At 43.1% G+C, this 20,906-nt stretch overlaps 1 protein-coding gene across 13 annotated transcripts in view; it reads left to right on the top strand.

Annotated features, from left to right (window-relative positions):
• Positions 1-20,906, top strand: part of ADD1 (adducin 1) — an 87,273-nt gene that overhangs the window by 35,036 nt on the left and 31,331 nt on the right. For 11 of the 13 annotated variants that reach the window (XM_019711481.3, XM_019711479.3, XM_074320482.2 and 8 more), the window contains 3 exons: positions 9,300-9,514; positions 13,325-13,487; positions 20,418-20,569. In XM_019711481.3, the coding sequence (XP_019567040.3) occupies positions 9,320-9,514; positions 13,325-13,487; positions 20,418-20,569 (510 nt within the window). In that variant the 5' untranslated portion in view covers positions 9,300-9,319. Of the gene's footprint in view, positions 1-5,970; positions 6,051-9,299; positions 9,515-13,324; positions 13,488-20,417; positions 20,570-20,906 lie in introns of all 13 variants that reach the window. The other 2 variants (XM_074320471.2, XM_019711480.3) reach the window with 1 other exon arrangement.

Below are 20,906 nucleotides of genomic sequence, written 5' to 3'. Positions count from 1 at the left end.
CCGCCTGCTCTTGGCCAGTGTCCACGCTGGGCCTTCCTGTATGACGGTCAGTGGATGAACTTGGGGTTTGCAGTGAGTCCTGGGTTCAGGCCCTAACTCGGCCATTTATTTATTGTGAGGCCTTGGGAACTGGAAGTCAGGTCTTCATTTGCAAATGGGGGAGTCTTGCAGGGTTGTTTTAGTGAACAGATCAAGCTGTGTGGAAATGTGGTGCTCTGCAGTGGTCTGTGGTACTGTCCTTACAAACTTCACGCATTGGTCACTCTTCTGGGTCCCTTGCATTTTCTAGTTGCATTCTCCTCAACTGCATTTGGGAAAAAATTTGTGGGGAGTTCGGGAGTCACAGAGATGAGGATTATGCCTCTCCTGTTTTCTCACAGTGCTCTTCGCTACCCTGCCTCATTTGATCAGTAGGTTAGGGAGATATTTTTACTTTGTAGGTGAGGACTTCACACATGTTGAAGTTGTCCAGTGGAGTGAGTGGCACTAACCACTGGTCCCTGGCTTGGTGGCCTGTCCACTGCCCACTGCTGACCCTTGGACTGGAGAGTCCTTTCGTCAGCACAAAAAAAACTGTTCAACGAGGGGCCAGCCCCGGTGGCTCAGGCGGTCAGAGCTCCATGCTCCTAACTCTGAAGGCTGCCGGTTCGATTCCCACATCGGCCAGTGGCTCTCAACCACAAGGTTGCCAGTTCAACTTCTCGAGTCCTGCAAGGGATGGTGGGCGGCACCCCCTGCAACTAACACTGAACATGGCACCTTGAGCTGAGCTCCGGGATGGCTCAGTTGGTTGGAGTGCGTCCTTTCAACCACAAGGTTGCCGGTTCGAGTCCCACAAGGGATGGTGGGCAGCGCCCCCTGCAACTAGCAACGGCAACTGGACCTGGAGCTGAGCTGCGCCCTCCACAACTAAGACAACAACTTGAAGCTGAACAGCACCCTCCACAACTAAGATTGAAAGGACAACAACTTGACTTGGAAAAAAGGCCTTGAAGTGCACACTGTTCCCCAATAAAGTCCTGTTCCCATTCCCCAATAAAATCTTTAAAAAAAAAAAAAAAGCAATTAAATTATAAAAAACAAACAAACAAACAAACAAAAAACTGTTTAACGAGAAGCACTTAAGAGTGCAGTCTCCAAATCATAGCCTTCATTTCAGACCCTTGTCCACCTAGGGCTCCGCAGCCATAAGCAGGTGACTGCCATCTCTGTAATAATGTGCCAGAGGACTGACTAAATGTCGTCATTAAAGGAAGCACAGCAGCAGGTGTGTAACTGCATATCAACACTCCGGAAAACCTGGGAGGTTACGCTGGGAACCTGTTAGCAAACCATTCGGCACGAAGGAGAGAGGACGCAAGAGGACCCACCAGATCCTAATCGTAAGCCCGAGTTGTCGGGACAGGGCTGAAACCCGGCTCTGATTGCATTTGACTTCTTATTTTTGCTTTCTTTTCAAGTTTGAGCTTGCTGGGACGTACGGTGGTGAGAGGCGGTGTGTGCTGGAATTAAGGGCTGGCGCTCTGGAGCAGGCAGGCCGAGTCCAGACCTTAGCACCCCCATGACTGGCTGCTTTGCTTCTTGGTGCCTCAGTTTCCTTATCTTCAGGAAAAAATGAGTTCATACATGTAAAAGTGAGTTTTAGATCAGTACTTACCACATAGTAAATTAACAGTGCCTGTTTTAAAGGGGACTTTGAGCAGTTTCATCTGTAAGAGAACATCTGGAAACACAGGAATAGAAATGATCCGATCACAGTAAGTAATGGCTTGTAGTGAGCTTTGTGTCCCAAGCAGGGCACGCTCAGTCAGCCCGAAGCTGTGAAGAAGAGTCTTAAACGTGAGGTTGTGTCTGTCCCTTTGGAGAAGTGGAGGACTGGGCTACTACTGTAAGCAGTGAGGCGTGTAGCTCGTGGTGGTTGTGTCCCTGGTATTTGGGAGAGGGCTCCAGCATTGGGCTCCCTCCTGCCAGGAGACATGCGGGAGTCCCCTTTTGTTGGCTGGCACAGCACTCCTTCCGGAACCATAGGTTTCTGAGAGTTAGTAATGAGTGTCTGGTCCGGGCGTCCGTGTCCTGCTTCCCTAGCCGAGGCGCCAGAGAGGGCGTGGGCTGTCTGCAGCCTCTTCCCAGCCCTTTGCCAGGGCTTAGCCGTAAGTGTCGGCTCCAGTTTAAAATCGTGTCACTCCTCAGACAGAGAAAGACAAATACCATATGGTCTTACTTATATGTGGGAGCTGAAAAAGAAAACAGAAACACACTCCTAGATACAGAGAACAAACTGATGGTTGCCAGATAGGGGGGTTGAGGGATGAGTGTAAAGGGGAAAGGGGATTAATTGGTGCAAACTGCCAGTTATAAAATTTGTCACAGGATGTAAAGTACAGCATGGAATATAGTCAGTAACATTGTGATAACTATGTATGGTGACGGGTGGGGACTAGTCTCATCGGGGGATCACATCGTTAGGTATGTAAGTGTCTAACCGCTATGCTGTACACCTGAAGCTAATAAAATATTGTACATCATTTGTACTTGAAAAAAAAATTAAAAAAAAAAATCTTGCAACCTTTCCAGATCCACTTTTTCAGCTTTTTTCTAGGTTTACTGAGGTACAGTTGACAATAAAGTGGTAATGTAGTTGATGTGTACATGATGGTCTGATACGTTTCCACATTGTGAAGTGACCCCACATCAGGTTAATTAGCACATCCGTCGCCTCACTGACGCGTTTTGGTGAGTCTGCCTTCTGCGTTGTGCTTTGTTTCATAAAACAAATGGTGCGGTTTCATTCAGGACACAAACCTCCTGGAGCCCTTGCACAGAAGTTAGGGGGTGCCTTGCAGCAGATCTCCGACTTTGTTCAGGAGCAAAGCGTGTGTCGGTCCCTCCCTACTCCGCGGGAAATCCTCTCCCAGGGCTCGCTTACCAAATGAGTTAGGGAGTAAGTGGCCCTGCTCCTCACGGGCCCACAAATTGGTGAAGGAGCATTTACTCAGATGTTTTGGTCCTGTCTGAAAATGGCTGAGAAGAGGTGAGAATAAAGTGTCTTGGACCAGGAGGCCCAGGGCCAAGCTCAGCGCCTTGGGAAGGCTCCCCAGAACAGGAAATCTTTGAGCTGCGTCTTGAGACTGAGTGGGGCTGAAAGGTTCTGAAGAGAGAGGAGTTCAGTGAGTTCATTGCACACTCCTTGAGCTGTGTGCCGAGCACTCAGTGTGAAGGGAGGGGACTGCCGCTCGCTCACTGTGCTATCCCTTCTGTGCCACTGTCTTTAAAGCTTGGTACATGTCCATTCACCAGATCACTGCGCCCTGTCTGCCCCAGGCCATGTGGAAGCTCCGCTTAGCTCTGAAAGCATCTCTTCCTGGAAGCTTCCCTGACTGCCCTCCATATTCCCCGGGTCTGCCTTGACAGAGTACAGAAATTAAACAGCGGAAATGCATTGTCTCTCAGTCTGGAGGCAGAGTTGGTTCCTTCTGGGCCTGAGGGAGGATCTGGTCCAGGCCTTTCCCCTGGCTGCTGGGGATTGACTGGCAATCTGTGGCGTTCCTTGTCTTGTAAATGCGTGACCTCAGCTGATATCCGTGCTTGTGTCCAAATTCCCTCTTTCAATAAGGACACCAGTCCTATTGGATTAGGGGCCCAGCCTGCTCCAGTATGACCTCATCTTAACTAATTCCATCTGCAGCGACCCTATTTCCAAGTAAGGTCACTTTCTGAGATCCTGGGCTTAGGGCTTCAACGTGAATTTGGGGGACACAGTTCAACCCATAGCACTCTTTGTCTGCTTTTTCTGCCTCCCACCACTGGACACTTTCTCCTTGCTCCTACGTAAGTAGATTTCGGTCATGGCACCAAGAGTGTTTGATAGAGTACCTTTTGTTTGTCTGTCATTTTGTGCGTTTTTACCTCTGGTGCCTTGCACACGTGTGGAAGGTAGTTCTAGTGGCGATGTGCATGTTAAGCACCAGAGTTAGTAGAAATAGAGGAAGGACTGCAGAGGTCACTCTTCCTGTTCTTCTAGTGACTGTGCCAAAGGCTGCCTGGAGGTGAGTGTCACTTTTATTACCACACGAGCATCTCTGATACCTCCTGATTTATTTTCTGTGGAGCAATAATGCATTACCACCTGGCAGTCATTATGCTTCCTGAGGTATGTTCTAAGAACATTTAGCAGCTGACCAAACCTTCTGGTCTTCTAGAAGGTGCTTATTTAGAGGCCACCTTCTTGCCTTCTTGTTTCAGTCTTTGGTTTGAGTGTTCTGCCTTTAGGGATTCAAAAGTAAATCATGTGAATGGTTGGAATAGTGAGCCATTAGCAGAATGTCTGTGCCAGAGGGGAAGTGCCAAGAAATAATGGAATCTGCCCAAAAGCTTTAGAATTGGCTCATTAGGTATCTTAGAGAAGCAAAAATGTGTCTGGTTTCTGATCTGAGGTTTAGCTACAAATCAGTGAGGATGGATCACCCTGGGGTTGGAAAGAATATCTTTGCTAAGAAAGAATATTCCAGGGCACCCATTCTTATTTCCAGGTTAATAAATGACATATTAGACAGAGTGGGACATTAGAAAAGTGATGTTAATCTTAAAATATCCTTTCTTCCCAATATCAGTAATGCCTATCTGGAAGAACATGCTGAAATGTGTTCACCCAAAGACAGGCAGAGACCAGCATACGTAAGGTCTGGAGGTACTTTATTCTAAGAGCATGGAAAATTAGGGGCCTTTTCAGACACGTAACAAAATAGAGTAGTATAATGAACCCTGTTTTATTCTTCCTCCAGCTTCAACTATTATTATCTCATGGCCAGTCTTGTTTTTTCAATGTAACCTTACTCTCCCTCCACGCCATATGTTTTAGGCAAATTCCAGATGTTCTTTTATTTCATACACAAATATTTCTGTAAGTATCTAATATGACCATAATAATATCACACCTAAAATTTTTAACAGTTTCTTGATGCTGTCCAAGTCCAGTTAGTGTTCAAATTTCCAATTGTTTCAAATGTCATTTTTGGATGTTTATTTTACAGTGTTTTGAATCAGGTTCCAGCTAAGGTCCTCCTATTAGCTGTCAGGTTTTAAGCCGAGGACTGAGTGGCAAGCTTTACAACGCTCCCTGGCCTAGCTGTTGAGACTGGATTGGTGTGGGGACGGTTAGGAGGCTGGATGCAGAGGAGCTCTTTAGGAGGCTATTGTGTGTCCCGGAAGTGAGTGGTCATTATGTAGACTACAGTGGTGTGGTTGTGATGGGAAGGGTGGGTGACTGAGGTGTCACACAGGTAGGCCGGGCTTCTTTGCATGGTTCATCCAGACTTTTGGGTTCTGTTGGGTGCGCATGCGTGCTTACTTGAAAATATTGTTCCCGGAGATTTCACTGATTCAGGTTATCAACATACTGAGATTTGTGACCTCTTAACCTTTTACACAGGTAAAATTCTAGCAGCTTTATAGATTATTGAGATAGAGGAATGTTAATCAGTGCCTCTCTGGACTCTCTAGTCAACTTTAATGCATCTTGTTTGCCATGATGTTATCTTGTTTGTGATTATAATATTGATAAGATTATCGAAGAGGAAATTTTATAGTTTTTCATTTAAACATGTTATAATCTCATGTATATTATACTAAAGAATCTTCAGTTTTATAATATTGTATTGAGATTTTAATATGTTACAACCATCTGTGTATTGGACATCGATCCTACTTTTTAAATTAAGTTACTCTAGATGTTGGAATTTTTTTACATCTGTAGTTTTCCATTTTTAAAAAATTTGGATTAAGTAATAACTTTTTTGTGGAGATCTTTCTTAAAAAATTTGCTGTCTTAACACACTCTTAAAAATTAAATTAATGAAACCTGAAGCTATAACTCACAAAAAACCAAGTACAGATTTTGTATTTTAAAAGTGGAATTATGTTTATTCTTCATTATTGGGCTCAGACTATGTATACTTTGATTTAAATTTATAGACCTCCTTATTGAAGGAATGGAACGCATACTTGTCTGCAGTCTTTTTCTTCCCCATTCACATGGCAATTCGCAATAAAAAGTGAGTTATCGCTGCTTTATCTTTACATGTTGGTTTTACAAAGATTCTTTTCTTTCAGTCAGCCCTGGGACCAGGAAACAGCTCTAGTTGCCTCTGAAATGCTCCCCTCTGTCCTTATTTACTGACAAAAATAACTTAAAATTGGGACTCACTTAGTAATAGGGTAACCATAATACTGTGGTTTATGTCCTTTTGTCTTTTTTTTAACGCTGAAGTAGAACATTTTTATCATTGGCTCAGAATGTTCAGCTTCATTTACATCTAATGAAGAAATGTCAGATAACCATTACTGTTTTGTTCTTTGGGTCGATCTTTTAGAACAAACTGCGTTTAAGTAAACAGATTAAACTCAGTATTTTAAAGGAAATGTTTAGAGAACAGTACATTTTAAAGAGTACAGTTAGGTCATCGCTTCGTTTACTGTGATGACTTTTAGTCCTCGGTTATTTTCATACTTGAAGTGCTTGAAATGGTATCACTTTAAACATGCTGTTATTTCTATCATATCTTTTGGTTTTAAAAGCAATATCCAAATGGATCTTTTTCTTGAAAAAAAGGTTTCTTCAACAGATTTTGTAGCTGTTGGTACCACAAAATATTTTTTGTGTAAACCAAATATTCTTTAAAGCCGTGGTGTTCCCTGTGGTCCAAGTTCAGTGGCACTGGTATCACTGGGAGCTCATAAGATGTGCAGAATCTCAGCCCCCGCCCCACACACACACACCTACTGAATCTGAATTTGTATCTTAACAGGATTCCGAGTCAGTTCATATGCACATTGAAAAACTAACGGTGGCAGCACAGGATTCCCAAGGTTGGGGGCTCTTCTTCAAGGCCAGTCTTTGCACCTGTGCCCTTGATTCCATCCCCCTCCTCCCTCCCCCTCTCCCCCCACTGCTTCTGCTGCCACCCACTGTCACTTACAATGTGGCCTAGAGGTTAAGAACAAAGCCCTGCCTCCAGGTGGCCTGGAACCGCAGGCAGCCTCCTAGTAGGACCTAGGTTCCCTCATCAATAAAGGGAGGGAGACAATAGCATGTCGGCACCAGAAGGCAAGGGGCTCAAACACCAGTAAAGAGCAATGGCTAGAATACGACTGGGGCTGCTGCCATTCTCCTTCCCCTCGCATCATTCACGTTATGTTAGTCACCTGTTGCAGCAGAGCAAACCATGGAAGGATGTCGCAGCGTAAAATAATTATTACTCATATCTCAGGATCTGGGGATCAGGACCTTAGGTAAGGCTCAGCGGGGACGTTGTGCTCCTTGTGACATCCACTGTGGTCACCTGATGAGTTTCAAATTCGTTATTGGTACTTTCGTTATTAAGTTTAAGAGCTCTTTATATATCCTGGATGTACATCACGTCTCAGATGTATGATTTGCAAATATTTTCTCCCTGTCTGTGGGTTGTCTGTTCACTTTGTTATGTATCCTTTGAAGCACAAATGTTTTTACTTTTGAGGAAGTGCATTTTATCTCTTTTTTGTTGCTGGTCCTTTTTGATGCCTAACCCACGTTCTCATAGATTTACCTCTGTGTTTTCTCCTAAGAATTTTATAGTTTTTACTGTTATGTTTTGGTCTGTGTTCCATTTGGAATGACTTTTGTGTCTAGTGTAAGGAAGGGGTACTAGTTACTAGCTGCTGACTTAATCCACTTTTAAATCCTTGCCTGCTTACCTCACTGGCCTGGGGAACTGTTGTTCACTCAGTCTCCATTAAAACGCTCTGCCTGGGGCTTCAGAGACTGTTTCTCATTTTGTCTCTTTATCCTTTCTTTCCTGATCTTAATTTATTCAAAAATGTTTTCTTTACACGCTCAGTGTATGCGGGGAACTGTTCCAGGTGCTGCTTCAGCGTCGTCTTCTTCGTTTGTATTCTTGTGCCGGCCGCTCTCCTGTTCCATCCTGGCTCTAGATACCGGCTGTGTCAGCACCTCCACCTTTCCCCGTGTCTGTCTCCCCGCTACACGGAGTCCAGCTTCCTCAAAATGAGGGGCACGTCCAGTTCATTTGTGACTGGACAGAAAATAATAGATGTTCGGTAAATACTGCGTTTAGATTGTTAAAGCTTCCGTTCAGCGATGTATAGGAACAGAACAGAAATCGAACTTCTTGTATGATTAGTGAAGGTACTGCTTAGAGATTTAGTAGTTCAAGGTGAACATAATTCAGTATGTTTGAACAGCATTTCACATAAGAGACTGGGATTGAAAAGAATGCACAGGGCCGGCCTGGTGGCTCAGGTGGTTGGAGCACCGTGCTCCTAACACCGATGTCGCCGGTTTGATGCCCACAGGGGCCAGTGAGCTGCACACTCTGCAGCTGAGATTGTGAATAACAGCTCTCCCTGGAGCTGGGCTGCCGTGAGCAGCCAGAAGTCGGTGTGGGCTGCCATGTGCTGCCAGGAGTGGCCGGCAGCTGGCAAGAGCTGCCCTGAGCTGCTGGGAGTGGCTGACCCAGACCGGCGACCAACTGCCTCAGCCAGGGGAGTGCAAGGCTCTTAACACCAGCGTGGGCCAGGGAGCTGTGTCCTACACAACTAGACTGAGAAACTACGGCTTGAACCAGAGTGTGGGGGGGAGGCGGAAGAAGGGGAAAAAAAAAAAAAAGAAAATGCCCCGGAAGTAGCCATGTTAGTAGACTTTCCTATTTGTGCTCCTTGGGCGTTCTGTAGGTTGTTCACAACCTGGGGCACGTGCACGTGCTGTTGTCTTTGAACGACAAAGGTGGTGTTGGTGAGGGGCCTTTCCCTTTTGCCCGAGTGCAGATGTGTGAGCAGCTTCTCTCCATTGATCTGCCTTCGGAATGCTTTGCAAAATCACTACTGATGCTTTTTTAGAAAAATATCATAAATCCTACTTCTTCAGAAATGAACTGTGCTATTAGCAGATCCTGTTGGGGTGGGACAATATCACGACTAAACTATCTTGTGGCCAAATATTTAATATCTAGTTCATTCTCAATTTGTCAGAGGACATAATAGCTTTACTAGATTGTTCTCCTGTTGTCTGTGGAAGAACAATGGCAAGGACAAGAAATGCCATTGAGCAGTGGAAGAGTGGCACTGAGGCGCTGATCAGCCACGTGCCTCGGGGGCCACAAAGAAGCCTCACAGGTCACGGTCCCAACTGGTCGATGAGAGTGTCCTCACGCTGAAAATTGTATTTATCAGGCTGACGTGCTCGTTGTGAAATGCTATTGGACATTGATTCAAAAACAATACTTTCTTTTGTTTTGATTCTGTAGGAGCCCAGGAAGATTGTGCAATGAATGGTGATACTCGGGCCGCAGTGGTGACCTCACCACCCCCAACCACAGCCCCTCACAAAGAGAGGTACTTCGACAGGGTGGATGAGAACAGTCCAGAATACCTGCGAGAGAGGAACATGGCACCAGACCTTCGCCAGGACTTCAACATGATGGAGCAAAAAAAGAGGGTGTCCATGATTCTGCAGAGTCCTGTAAGCGCAGCCCCCCCTGAGGAGGTCTTCCTCCTTCCAGAGCTTCTGCTCGGTGCTCCGTCATGTGTGTCACTCAGTGTATCTTAACACAGGCCACCAGGGCCTTGTACACGTGTGTATCGCTGTTGGAAGAATTCCGTTTAGTTCAAGTTCTCAGACACGATTAATGAAGTCTTCAGTATCATAAAGGAGAGGGGTGTTTATTTCTTGTTTTTACTCTCGGCTTCTCCAGAGAGTCTTTATTTATTGGGACCTTGTAAAACTTACTGTTTCCTCCAAAATACCGAGCTGGGTGCTGGGCACGTAGTAGGCCTCAGCCCTACCTGCTTTATTGGTTGATCAGCATTTGCACTACAACTACGTGTCTTCTGTTTGCGTCTCTAGGTGAAGGCGTACTGTCTTCATGTTTTCTCCTGTTGCTGCGCTTGTGTGTGCTTCAGCCTGCTAGTCTGTTCTTACTGTATTCCCTTCATATTTTGGGATGTCATTTGGGGGATATTCATTGAATTTTTTTGATGTTTGTTCTCTCTTAGGAACGGAGGATTTAGCAGTAAACGAGATATACAAGGCCTCTAACTCGAACCGATTGTATTTGTTTAGTTATTACGTGTTACTGAGGTATAGAACGTACAGTAGCGTGCACAGATCTTAAGTGTACAGCTTGGTGAATTTTGACATATGTGTAACACCTGTGACAGCACCCAGGTCAAGCCTTAGACTTTGTATTTTAGTCGAAGGACATAAACAACACATAGAAGTGCCGTGTAGGAAACAGGTGGGTTATTGCATTGCGAATGATGTGATTAGACAGGCCTCTCTGAGGGAGCAAGGCTTCATCCGACTCTGGGCGACCGGAAGTTGTGGGCCGCTGTGCAGGGACGGGGCAGGGCCTTCTCGGTTGAGGGAGGAGCTAATGTGCGTGATGGGCGGGAAGAGTCCAAAAACAGTGTTGTGTTTGAGCTTAGGAGGTGGCAGGAGGGAGGTGCAGTGAGTTGGAGAGGAGGCCCGAGCAGGTGCTGGAAGGCTGGGTAGCTCCGATCTGGAGTTTGTTTTGCACTCAGAGTACAGTAGGGAGTCATTGCAGAACTGCAGAGAGGAATGACACGATTGAGTTTTTAAAGAACTTGGTCTGGGTTTGGTATAGAGAGAGCATGTGGGTGGGGCAAGAGAGAGAGACAAGAAATGATGGCCTGGGGCAGGGTGCCGCTAGTAAAGGGGGAGAGAGGCAGACTCACCTGAGTTTTACAATGAGTGTGGGATACATAGAACTGCTGATGGGCGGGAGGAGGGAGAGGGTGTGAGTGCCTTGCTGATAGGAATGCACGTGCTGTGGGTTCTTGGTTTTCAGAGCATGGATAGTTCACCCGCGGCGAGGAGTGGGAAGGCCCACCCGTGGGCACAGATGCTGAGAGTCAGGTAGATGCGAGGGGAACTTGGGGAGCTTTGTTCCCACTGACTCTGTTCTCAGTGCAGCAAATAGCACATGGAGTTATCAGCCAAGAATGGTCTCAGGGATGGGGCAGGGGGTGTGAGAAGGAGGGAGAGAAGGCATGGAGTGGGCGAGGGTCTGGGCGAGGAAAGGCGACTGTGCTCGCTGGGTTAGCACACAGGGCACACGCAGGGCAGTGGGCATGAACTCACAGGGAGCCAGCACAGCCTGGTCTGGCTTCTGCTTCCAGCCACTTGCAGCAGCCTGAGCAGGAGTGGTGAGGAGCCTGGGATTCTGCCAGAAGAAATGGGAGAGTTGAAGGTGTGAGCAGGGGAATGACTGTAATGTTCAACCAAGGGCCTGAGCTGGGTGAGGGGGGCAGCATACCCGGAAGGGAAGGGATGGACGGTGAAAAGGGGTCGGTCACGATGGACGGGTTGAAGAAAGGGTGAGCTGGACTCCAGGAGGGGGTGTTTGGAGAGCACATGTTTGGCTCTGAGATCAAAGAGGGGCGCACTTACTGGGAATGAGCAGGTCTAGGGTAAGCCGTGGATATGGGAGGCCGAGGGGAGTTGGATGTCAGGTCATTGGAGGAGAGGCGGCCAGAAGTTGGGAGGTGAGAGTATGGAAGTTGAACCGTCGGGAGTTCGGACCAGGGAAGCATTAAGCATTGCAGGTGCCTGGCGGTGAGTGGTGGCTGGAGCCAGCCCCTGGGATCCAGACGGATGGCTGCAAGCCTTCACTGGTCACTGCTACGCTCAGCTCCTTACTGCACGTGCAGGCCCTCTGGAATGCCATTGATACAGAGGGCCCCCTGGACTGTCATTTTCCTTTTTGTGTTTTCCTGACTAAGTTTTAAGCTCCTGGTGCGCAGGGACCATCCTTTCCATTTGTGTAGACTCAGTGCCTGGTGTTCTGTGTGTGGAGATGTGTGCACTACATTACAGTGGCGTGTGAGTATGTGGTACATGTTACAGTGTATGTGGAATTGAGATTCCCAGAGATTTTGTGTGTGGATTTGCAAACCATTGACATGGATTGGTTTTTCAGATGGGGGCGCCCATGAGGGCAGGGAGCATGTTGAATTCAGCTTTTGTATTCCCTGTGCCAGCACGCTGATGTTTAGGGGGTGCTGTCGCCTGTCTCCATCTCTCTGTCTATAGCTGTGCGTATCCATCCATATCAGTGCATTCTGCATTGCCAACCAGTGGCCCCAAACCACGGCTGGTGGTTTATTTCATTTCTTCCTGGCCTCAAAGCCCCCGTCAGCTTTTCCCTCCTCCCTGATTTCCACAAAACATGACCTGTGAATTTCTGTCTCTTAATAGGAGAGACAGGCTCCTGGTTCTTTATATTCGTTTATACTGTTAAATTAACACCTTTACGTTTGCTGTTGCTTGCTTCCCTCATGTGATAGGTACACTTAGACTGTCACTGGCAATGTATCTTTTCAACTCAAGTAGTGAGAAACTAGAAACAAGATTAATATAGAACCATCCAGAAGCTTATAATCAGATCTGGATAATCAGCAAGCTCATATTTCACATTAACTATTATTTATAATTATTTGACAAGATTTATTTATAGAATATGTGAAAAATTATTTTAATAGAGTTTGGGGAAACTAAATTACATATATTGTTTCAGTAGTGACTTTGTATTAAAATTATCAACCAAAATTAACTTTTCTGCCTCATTTAGGATTGTTTGATGACAGACAAATGTTTTAGGGTTCGCTTTTCAACTTTAAAAAAGTAATTTCAAAAAGCAAATTATGAAGAAAATACTGAGAAGCACAAAGTAGAACACGAAAATTCCTGATTCTGTCACTAAGAGAATTACAGTGAACACTTTGATATGTTTACTTGTAGTCTTTTTCTGTGTTTATATAAGTATTTACTCATAAAAACTGGTTGTATTGCTTTATAACCTTTTAACTCAAATGTATATCAAGAGCAGTTTTATGCCATTTCATTTTTTTTGGCCTCTCATCTTGAATGTGTGCATAGAATTCCATTGTCAGGCGGGTCAGTGGGTTTCATCAGTCCTCTGCTGCTTACAATGCAGCCTGTTAACCTGTTTTCCCTTTTAGCAGTACTGTTGGAATGAACATCCTTATGAATAAATCTTTGAGCACATCCCCGATGATTTCATTAAAAAAAATTCCTAAGAACAGAATGCCTATTGAAGTTAAGTTTTTATATTGTTAAGTGACTTTCCTGAAAGAATGTGCCAATTTATGCTTTAAGTAGCAGTGTATGAGAGCATCCACGTGCCTTTCTAGCCCTGGATGAAAACAAATGAAAGACCAGTCTCTGAAAGATACCCCTGCCTTCCACAGAACAGAAAGGGTGTCTCACTGTTTGAATTTGCCTTGTTAGGCTTTCTGTGAAGAATTGGAATCAATGATACAGGAACAGTTCAAGAAGGGCAAGAACCCCACAGGCCTGTTGGCACTGCAGCAGATCGCAGATTTCATGACGGCGAATGTGCCAAATGTCTACCCAGCAGCCCCACAAGGAGGGATGGCTGCCTTGAACATGAGTGAGTACTTCTGACACTGTACATGCTCTGTCCTTTTCCAGAAGAAATGTCCTGACATGTGAAATAGACGGGCACACAACACATGACTGTGATACATAGAATGGGGTCTTTTGAAAATGAATGTGTTTTAGTCAGTGAAAAATAGGTAGTAAGCCTGGATGTGTCTTGAATGTGGAGGGCTCCTTTTTATGAGCCGGGGAGACTGTTATTTCTCAGGCAGGTGACTTTTTATGTGGCTTCTCAGACACTTTGTGAATTGAGCTAATCAGAAATTAATGCTTGTGGAGCAGCACGTCAGTTGTGCCTGAACTCATTTCAGCCACGCCAACATTTCTTACCCATCATTCCTCAGTGCTGCTCGCAAATGAGAAACAGAAATTCCAAAAGTAAGCCAGAGGGGAAATGTTGGGTGGGTGAATGTGAGCAAAGGACGGTTAGCTGTGCAAAGGTGTGGTGGCCGAGTGTCACTTGAGCATCAAAAACTATGGCCTGCTGTGTACTGAGCCCTGATCCATCTCTGATGGTTCTAGCTGGATAGTCAGCTTCTGACTGACTGGCCTACCTTACTGGTTTCCGTTACATCACCTGGCGTTTGCTGTTTGCCCATCCGTCCATGGTATTCTTAGAGGTGAACTGACGTTCACCAGAGGGACCTATCATTAATGTCTAGAGAGTATCAAGAATAGTATTTAATTATCTAGCTCAACCCTCCATCCTTAAGTCAAATGGTAGTTGGTAAGGTTTTCATGTTTTCACAGGGATTCTTAGTGGATTCCAGTGATATTTCAGAAGAATTAGATAAAAGAATAATGTAATGTATTTACTTGCATATTGTCTTCTAATCAGAGAGAAAGGAAATTTTATTTTAGTAATGCCACACCAAAAAAAGAAAGGAACAAATCTAAATATTTTTAATTGTATCTAATAGTTTCATTCTTAAAAATAAAAATTTGAAAACCAGTTTTAGCCTTTGTTGTAAAGTATAACATACATAAATGACATAGAACAAATGGCATGTAGTTTATGAATGATTTTAATCTGAGCCCTTTGATAGCCAGCGCCCAGGTGAAGCACCACCGTCTGGACTTACTGCAGCAGTCATTCACTGCCTGGCTTTTCTGTATAGTCCCATCACCTAAGAGGTCATCCCTCAATACTGTGGGTTAGCTTGTGTTTGTTTTGACTTAACGTCTCTCAAGGCTTTAGAAAGCTACAAGTTACCCCTCCATCTCTCTCTTTTTTCTCCTTGTACTGTAAAGATGGTGGGTTTTTGAACAGTGGAGTTCGCTACGGTCTGAATTTTGCTGATTCCTGATTCTATCTCCTCTTGGGTGTGAAGAGAAACTTCTCTAGAAAATGGGGTGTGGTCAAAAAGGGGGCTGCTCCTTCCCATCACTCAACACGTATTCTGAGGAACCTGGTGCTAAACCATTTGCGGATGACCTGCTTTTGGGTTGGGGTTTGGTTCATGGCAGAGCAACTTCCTCGCCGATCTGTTGAAAGTCATCTCTCCACACGCACACATACCGTATTTTGCTGTATATAATGCACTCCCGTGTATGATGCGCACCTGTGTTTTTCGCCCAAACTTTCAGGGAAAAATATCTTTCAATTTAATTTTGTAATCCAAATTTTTACTTGTTTACATTTAGTGCTTGTTTTTGTATTATAAAGGAATTTTTAGCATTTAGTTTTTAACGTACGGCACAAGAAATTTTATGTAACAAATAATTACAAAACACTAAAACAGGTACCAGGTACAAGAAATTTTATATACCGGCAACAAATTTACAATATTTACACATCACATAAGGGCAAGAACTCTTCGTAAGTTCAAAAAAACTGATTATTGTATTCCAGGGTATTATTTTGCATACGGATATCACTATTGGTTTCTAGAGTTACACTTTTAACTCATAAGCATAAATAAAAGAATTAAAAACATTTACGTAGACACGGAATTAGTACTGCCCATGTGTAATGCGCATCCTTATTTGTTCCTCACAAATTTGGGCAAAAAAGTGTACATTAGACTTGGCAAAATATGGTAAAAGGAACCTTTCCCTCAACCCTTCTTGGTTATCCAGTGGTACAGTTTATATAGGAAAGAGCACCTTTTTCAAAATAAAAAGTTGCTTTTCTGTCATCCTTCTAAGGTGACGAGTTATTGTTTTTTCGTATTATTTTGAACTCAGAGTTAAATACATTTAATGTGTTTCAAAACATTGCGGTTCTCTTTTTTGGTACTTACATTGTCCCATCTTTGACCAGTGGGAGCCTCTCCTGAGCCGGAAGTCTGACAGCTTCCAAGCCATCTCCCACGAGGAGAAGACTTCTAGGTTCATCTTGTACATTGCCTGCCCCAGATCTGCAATCAGCCATTTCGCTAAGAAACCTTGAATTCTTTTTGTGGGAAATGGAATTTTAGTCTGGGTGCTAGGGATGCACGTTGCTACTGGGTTAGCCATTCTTTCTAGGCCTTTGGTTGATGGAACTAGGAAATCTGTATTATCTCGTGAATTATATGAGGTCTGGCAATTAAGTTCACGAACTCATCCTAGAAAAGGTGCTACATACCTCACTGCTGAATATCACTGTGGTCACCTTCGAAGTACTCCCCTTGGGAAGCTTTGCACCGACGCCAGCGCCTAGGCCACCCTTCAGAGCAATTTTGGAACTCTTTTCCTGGAATGGCCATCAGAGCTGTTGTTGCATTACCCTTGATGTTCTGAATGTCATCAAAATGTCTTCCTTTCAATATTTCCTTTATCTTCAGTTAAAGAAGAAGTCATTGGGGGCCCAGATCAGGTGAGCAGGGAGAGTGTTCCAATACAGTTATTGGTTTACTGGCTAAAAACTCCCTCACAGACAGTGCCGTGTGAGCTGGTGCATTATCGTGATGTAAGAGCCATGAGTTGTTGGTGAAAAGTTCAGGTCATTTTTGTCTAACTTTTTCATGCAGCCTTTTCAGCACTTCCAAATAGTAAACTCGGTTAACTGTTTGTCCAGTTGGTACAAATTTATAATGAATAATCCCTCTGATATCAAAAGAGGTTAGCAACAGTGTTGCAATGAGTTCTCGAACTTAATTGTCAGACCTTCATATACTTTTTTGGTACATTGGCATTATAAGTATTCCAATTAAAATTCAGTCTAAGGGGTTTTTGCTCAGCCTCTTCTATCTAACATCTAACATCTCTCCTTTCTTCCATAACAAGAATTCTGGTTCTCAAGGATACCAGGGGTAACAAAACTGGACTACTACATGATTACTCATTTGCTTTTTCCCACATATCACACACAGTACCAATACTATACCAACTGTTTTAAAATAGTCATACTCTGTGTTGTCAGCATATAACCATAACATGCTACGATCTCCCCCTTATAGCGTTCATTTAATGTTATAATGAATAACTTAATTCTGTAATAAATATACATTTAATGCTCACCACCAGTCTTTGTATCAATGCTCCCTACTCATTCTAGTTTCCTGAAGTTCCTTCTATAGCAGACTTCTTAGAAGACACTTGTGGGAACAATACCCTTGAGTCCTTTCATGCTGTGGCTGTCATACATCAGTGTTAATTTGGTTAGTTTGGGTATAAAGTCCTTGGCTCACATTTTCCTGTCTTATGTATTTTAAATACTGAATTCATTTTCTTCTGGCCCAAAGCATTGTTACTAAAATTTGAAGACAGCCTTTCCACAAAAGCGACTTCGTCTCTTTTCCTGGATGCACCAACCATTTTCTTTATAGTCCAGCAACATTACCAAAATGTCTTATTCTGGGTTAATTTTCGCAGATGATATGCCTTTCTAAATATTTTTAATTTTAGCAGTATTTTATTGAATTGTTTTTTAGTATTCTCTTCTCTTGCTTTTGTTTTCTTCTTCAGGGCTTCCTGTTATATGCATGTTGGATTTTCTTGGTGTATCTTTTTAAACTGTCACTTTCTCAGATCCTTTTTATAGCTTTCTTCATTTCTTTGTGATTAAAAATTTTTTTCCTTTTACCTTCTTTCTCCAACTTTTCATTTAGTGTTTATTTTTAAATAATTTTTTCATTTATATTGAATTCCTTTTATGTTATAGACCTCATTTCTGAAATTTTCTAATGATATTAAATTTTTTTCATACTTTTATGAAATGCCTTTCTTTACCTTGTTATGAAATACTAGGTAATCATTTTCATCTGTTTTGTGGACATGTCTTTCTTGTGTGCTTTCATTATCTGTAGTCATTCTGCTTTTTTTTCTTGTAATTTTTGTATGGTATGTGAGCACGATATTTTTCTGTTCATTTTTACATGATACCAGTTTTTCTGGAGGAGCATGCTTCTGGAAAGCTTTGTTAATGTCATGATTCTCATGTCATGACTCCCTCTTCTTTTGTTTTGTGAAGTGCTAAAAATACGGAGTTTGTTTAATGACATCGGGTTTTTTTCCCCTCCTGACTTTTATCTGGACCTTTGTTTTCATTTCTGATAGTCTGTGGTACTCAGTTTGGGTTCTGATTTCTACAAATTTCTTAGTGTGAGACTTGTCCTGAAGGACAGTTTTGAATGGTTAGTTTGGAGAATTTTTGAGGATTAAAAGTGTACAGAACTCCCCTTGGTTTCAGCTGCTGTTCTGAAATTGGCCTTCCAAGCTTTCTAGTGAATTCTTGTTGGTTCTTCTGGGAGTCTCAGGTTTGGCAGATGTTCCATGCTGATACCAGGCACTCTGTCATGTCAGCCCTGCCCGCTTATATTTTCCGTTTTGTGGACTTACCTTGTTAACCTCGTTTTGTGGTAGCTGCCATCCTGGGGTTTGGGGTTTTGCTCTCCTAGTTGCTCTAATTAATTTTTTTGTATGGGGTTCAGATAGAGATTTAAGAAGATTCAAACACTGTACTGCCACTGCCACACCATCTTCTGAAAAATCATCTTTTTTGTTTGTTTGTTTAAAGATTTTATTGGGGAAGGGGAACAGGACTTTATTGGGGAACAGTGTGTACTTCCAGGACTTTTTTCCAAGTCAAGTTGTTGTCCTTTCAATCTTCGTTTGTGGAGGGCGCAGCTCAGCTCCAGGTCCGGTTGCCGTTGCTAGTTGCAGGGGGCACAGCCCACCATCCCTTGCGGGAGTCAAACCGGCAACCTTGTGGTTGAGAGGACGCGCTCCAACCAACTGAGCCATCTGGGAGCTCAGCAGCAGCTCAGCTCAAGGTGCTGTGTTCAATCTTAGTTGCAGGAGGTGCCGCCCACCATCCCTTGCGGGACTCGAGGAATTGAACCGGCAACCTTGTGGTTGAGAGCCCACTGGCCCATGTGGGAATCGAACCAGCAGCCTTCGGAGTTAGGAGCATGGAGCTCTAACTGCCTGAGCCACCGGGCCAGCCCCCTGAAAATCTTCTAAATAACAATTTTTAAAAAGGAAAGATCTGAAGTAGAAGATTGACATCTTGGTCAAGATGACAGATATGTGGTTCTTTGTATTGTTCTCTGAACTGTTCTGTATGCTTGAGACAGTTCATCACTAAAAAGAGAGGAATCTAACCTAGCAACGCGTAATTGTGTGAGGACCAAGGAGGGCATGCAGTCAAATGCTGTTTTCCTTTCTTTCCAATGTGTATGTTTTTGTTTTTTCCCTTTTCTTCCTTTATTGCACTGGTTGGAACCCCCAGTACAGTATTCAGTAAGAATGCATGAGTATGCATCCTTGCATTGTTCCTGATCTTAGGAGAAAAACATGTGGTCTTTCTGTATTATGTTTGATGTTAGTGGTGAGTTTTTTGTAGATGTCCCTTATCAAGTCGAGGATGTTCCCTTGTATCCAAATTTTCTGAGAGCTTTTGTCCTGAATGGTTATTGAATTTTGTGAAATGCTTTTTCTGCATCTATTAAAATGATTCCATGATTTTTCCTCTTTATTTCTATACGGTGAATCTATTGATTGTTTTTTAAATGCTGAATAACCTTGCATTCCTGACAGAAACCTTCTCAGTCATGATGTGTTATTCTTTTTATATATTGCTGGATTATTTTGCTAAACTTTTGGTAAGTGTTTTTTCATCTGTGTTCATGAGCAATATTGGTCTGTTTTTTATTGTAATATCATGTAATATGATGGCTTGGTGTGGTTTTGGTATCAAGATGATGCCGGGCCTGATAGAGTCAGTTGGAAAGCGCTCTGAAGAATTCCTCAAATGTGTGCTAGAAGTCACAATGAAGTCATCTGGGCCGGTGTGTTCTTTATGGGAAGGGTTTTAACTGCAAATTCAGCTTAATGGAAATAGGGCTGCCCATGATATCTGTTTCTTATGGAGTGAGCTTTGGTAGCTCGTGTCTTTTAAGGACTTTGTCTATTTTATCTAAGTTTAAAAAATCTGGCATAGTTGTTCATATTATCCCTTTAATGTCTGTAAGATATGTAGTGATGTCCCCTCTACTTCTTTATATTAGTAATTTTTATCTTTGCTATGTTTGTTGATGAGGTGTATTTTGTTTTGTTTCCATTTCATTATTTTATTTTTAATCTTCTCAAGATTAAATCAGTTTTTGTTACTATTTTTCTGTTTGATATCCACTTTTATCTTCATCATTTCTTTTTTATTTTTGGATTTAATGTCCTCTTCTCTTTCTAGTTGCATAAGGTAGAAACCTAGATCATTTTTTAAAAAGTCTTTCTTTTCTGATAAATGTTAATTTCTAATACTGTAAATTTTCTTCTAAGTATTGCTGTACTGCATCTCGCAAATTCTGCTACCTTTTTGTTACTGATTTCAACTTGTGCTAATGTTGGGGATGAGGAACGCCGTCTTTATGAAAGTCTTTGAGTTTTTGAGACTGACTGGTCAAGTGTGGAAGATTACTACCTCAGAACCGTTATTATTTGATTTACTTTTGGTAAGAAATAGTAAATCTTTGAGTTTTGTTTTTCTTTATTTCAGGTCTTGGTATGGTGACTCCTGTGAATGACCTTAGAGGATCTGATTCGATTGCCTATGACAAAGGGGAGAAATTATTGCGGTGTAAATTGGCAGCGTTTTACAGACTAGCAGATCTCTTTGGATGGTCTCAGCTTATCTACAATCATATCACAGTGAGTAGTAAGTGGGACAGTAACTGAATGGTACCGGTAGATGGAATAGTGCGTGTCTGGACCACCTGTTTCCGTTTAGGAGATGGGGAAGCCTCCTAGCTGAAGCAAGTGTTAGAGCAGCTTCCTTCTGACTCCTGGCTGCAGAGAATAGTCACCCGAGATCTAGCCAGTCTGAATTAAAAATTGTGAGAACTGGAGGTTTTTAAAACTGTCATGCATGCTAACCTAATAAATGCGTGTTTACTAAATTATAGGCAGTTCCTAACATTCTCTTTATGCCTAAAAACCCAAGAATGAAGTTTTTTTTTTCCTACTCTGATCAGAGCCTTTTATCTCT

The sequence above is a fragment of the Rhinolophus sinicus genome, chromosome 1 (assembly GCF_057876585.1).
Source record: "Rhinolophus sinicus isolate RSI-liver-muscle chromosome 1, RSI-T2T, whole genome shotgun sequence".
Taxonomy (NCBI): domain Eukaryota; kingdom Metazoa; phylum Chordata; class Mammalia; order Chiroptera; family Rhinolophidae; genus Rhinolophus; species Rhinolophus sinicus.
This window is presented reverse-complemented; position numbering and strand designations above follow the sequence as displayed.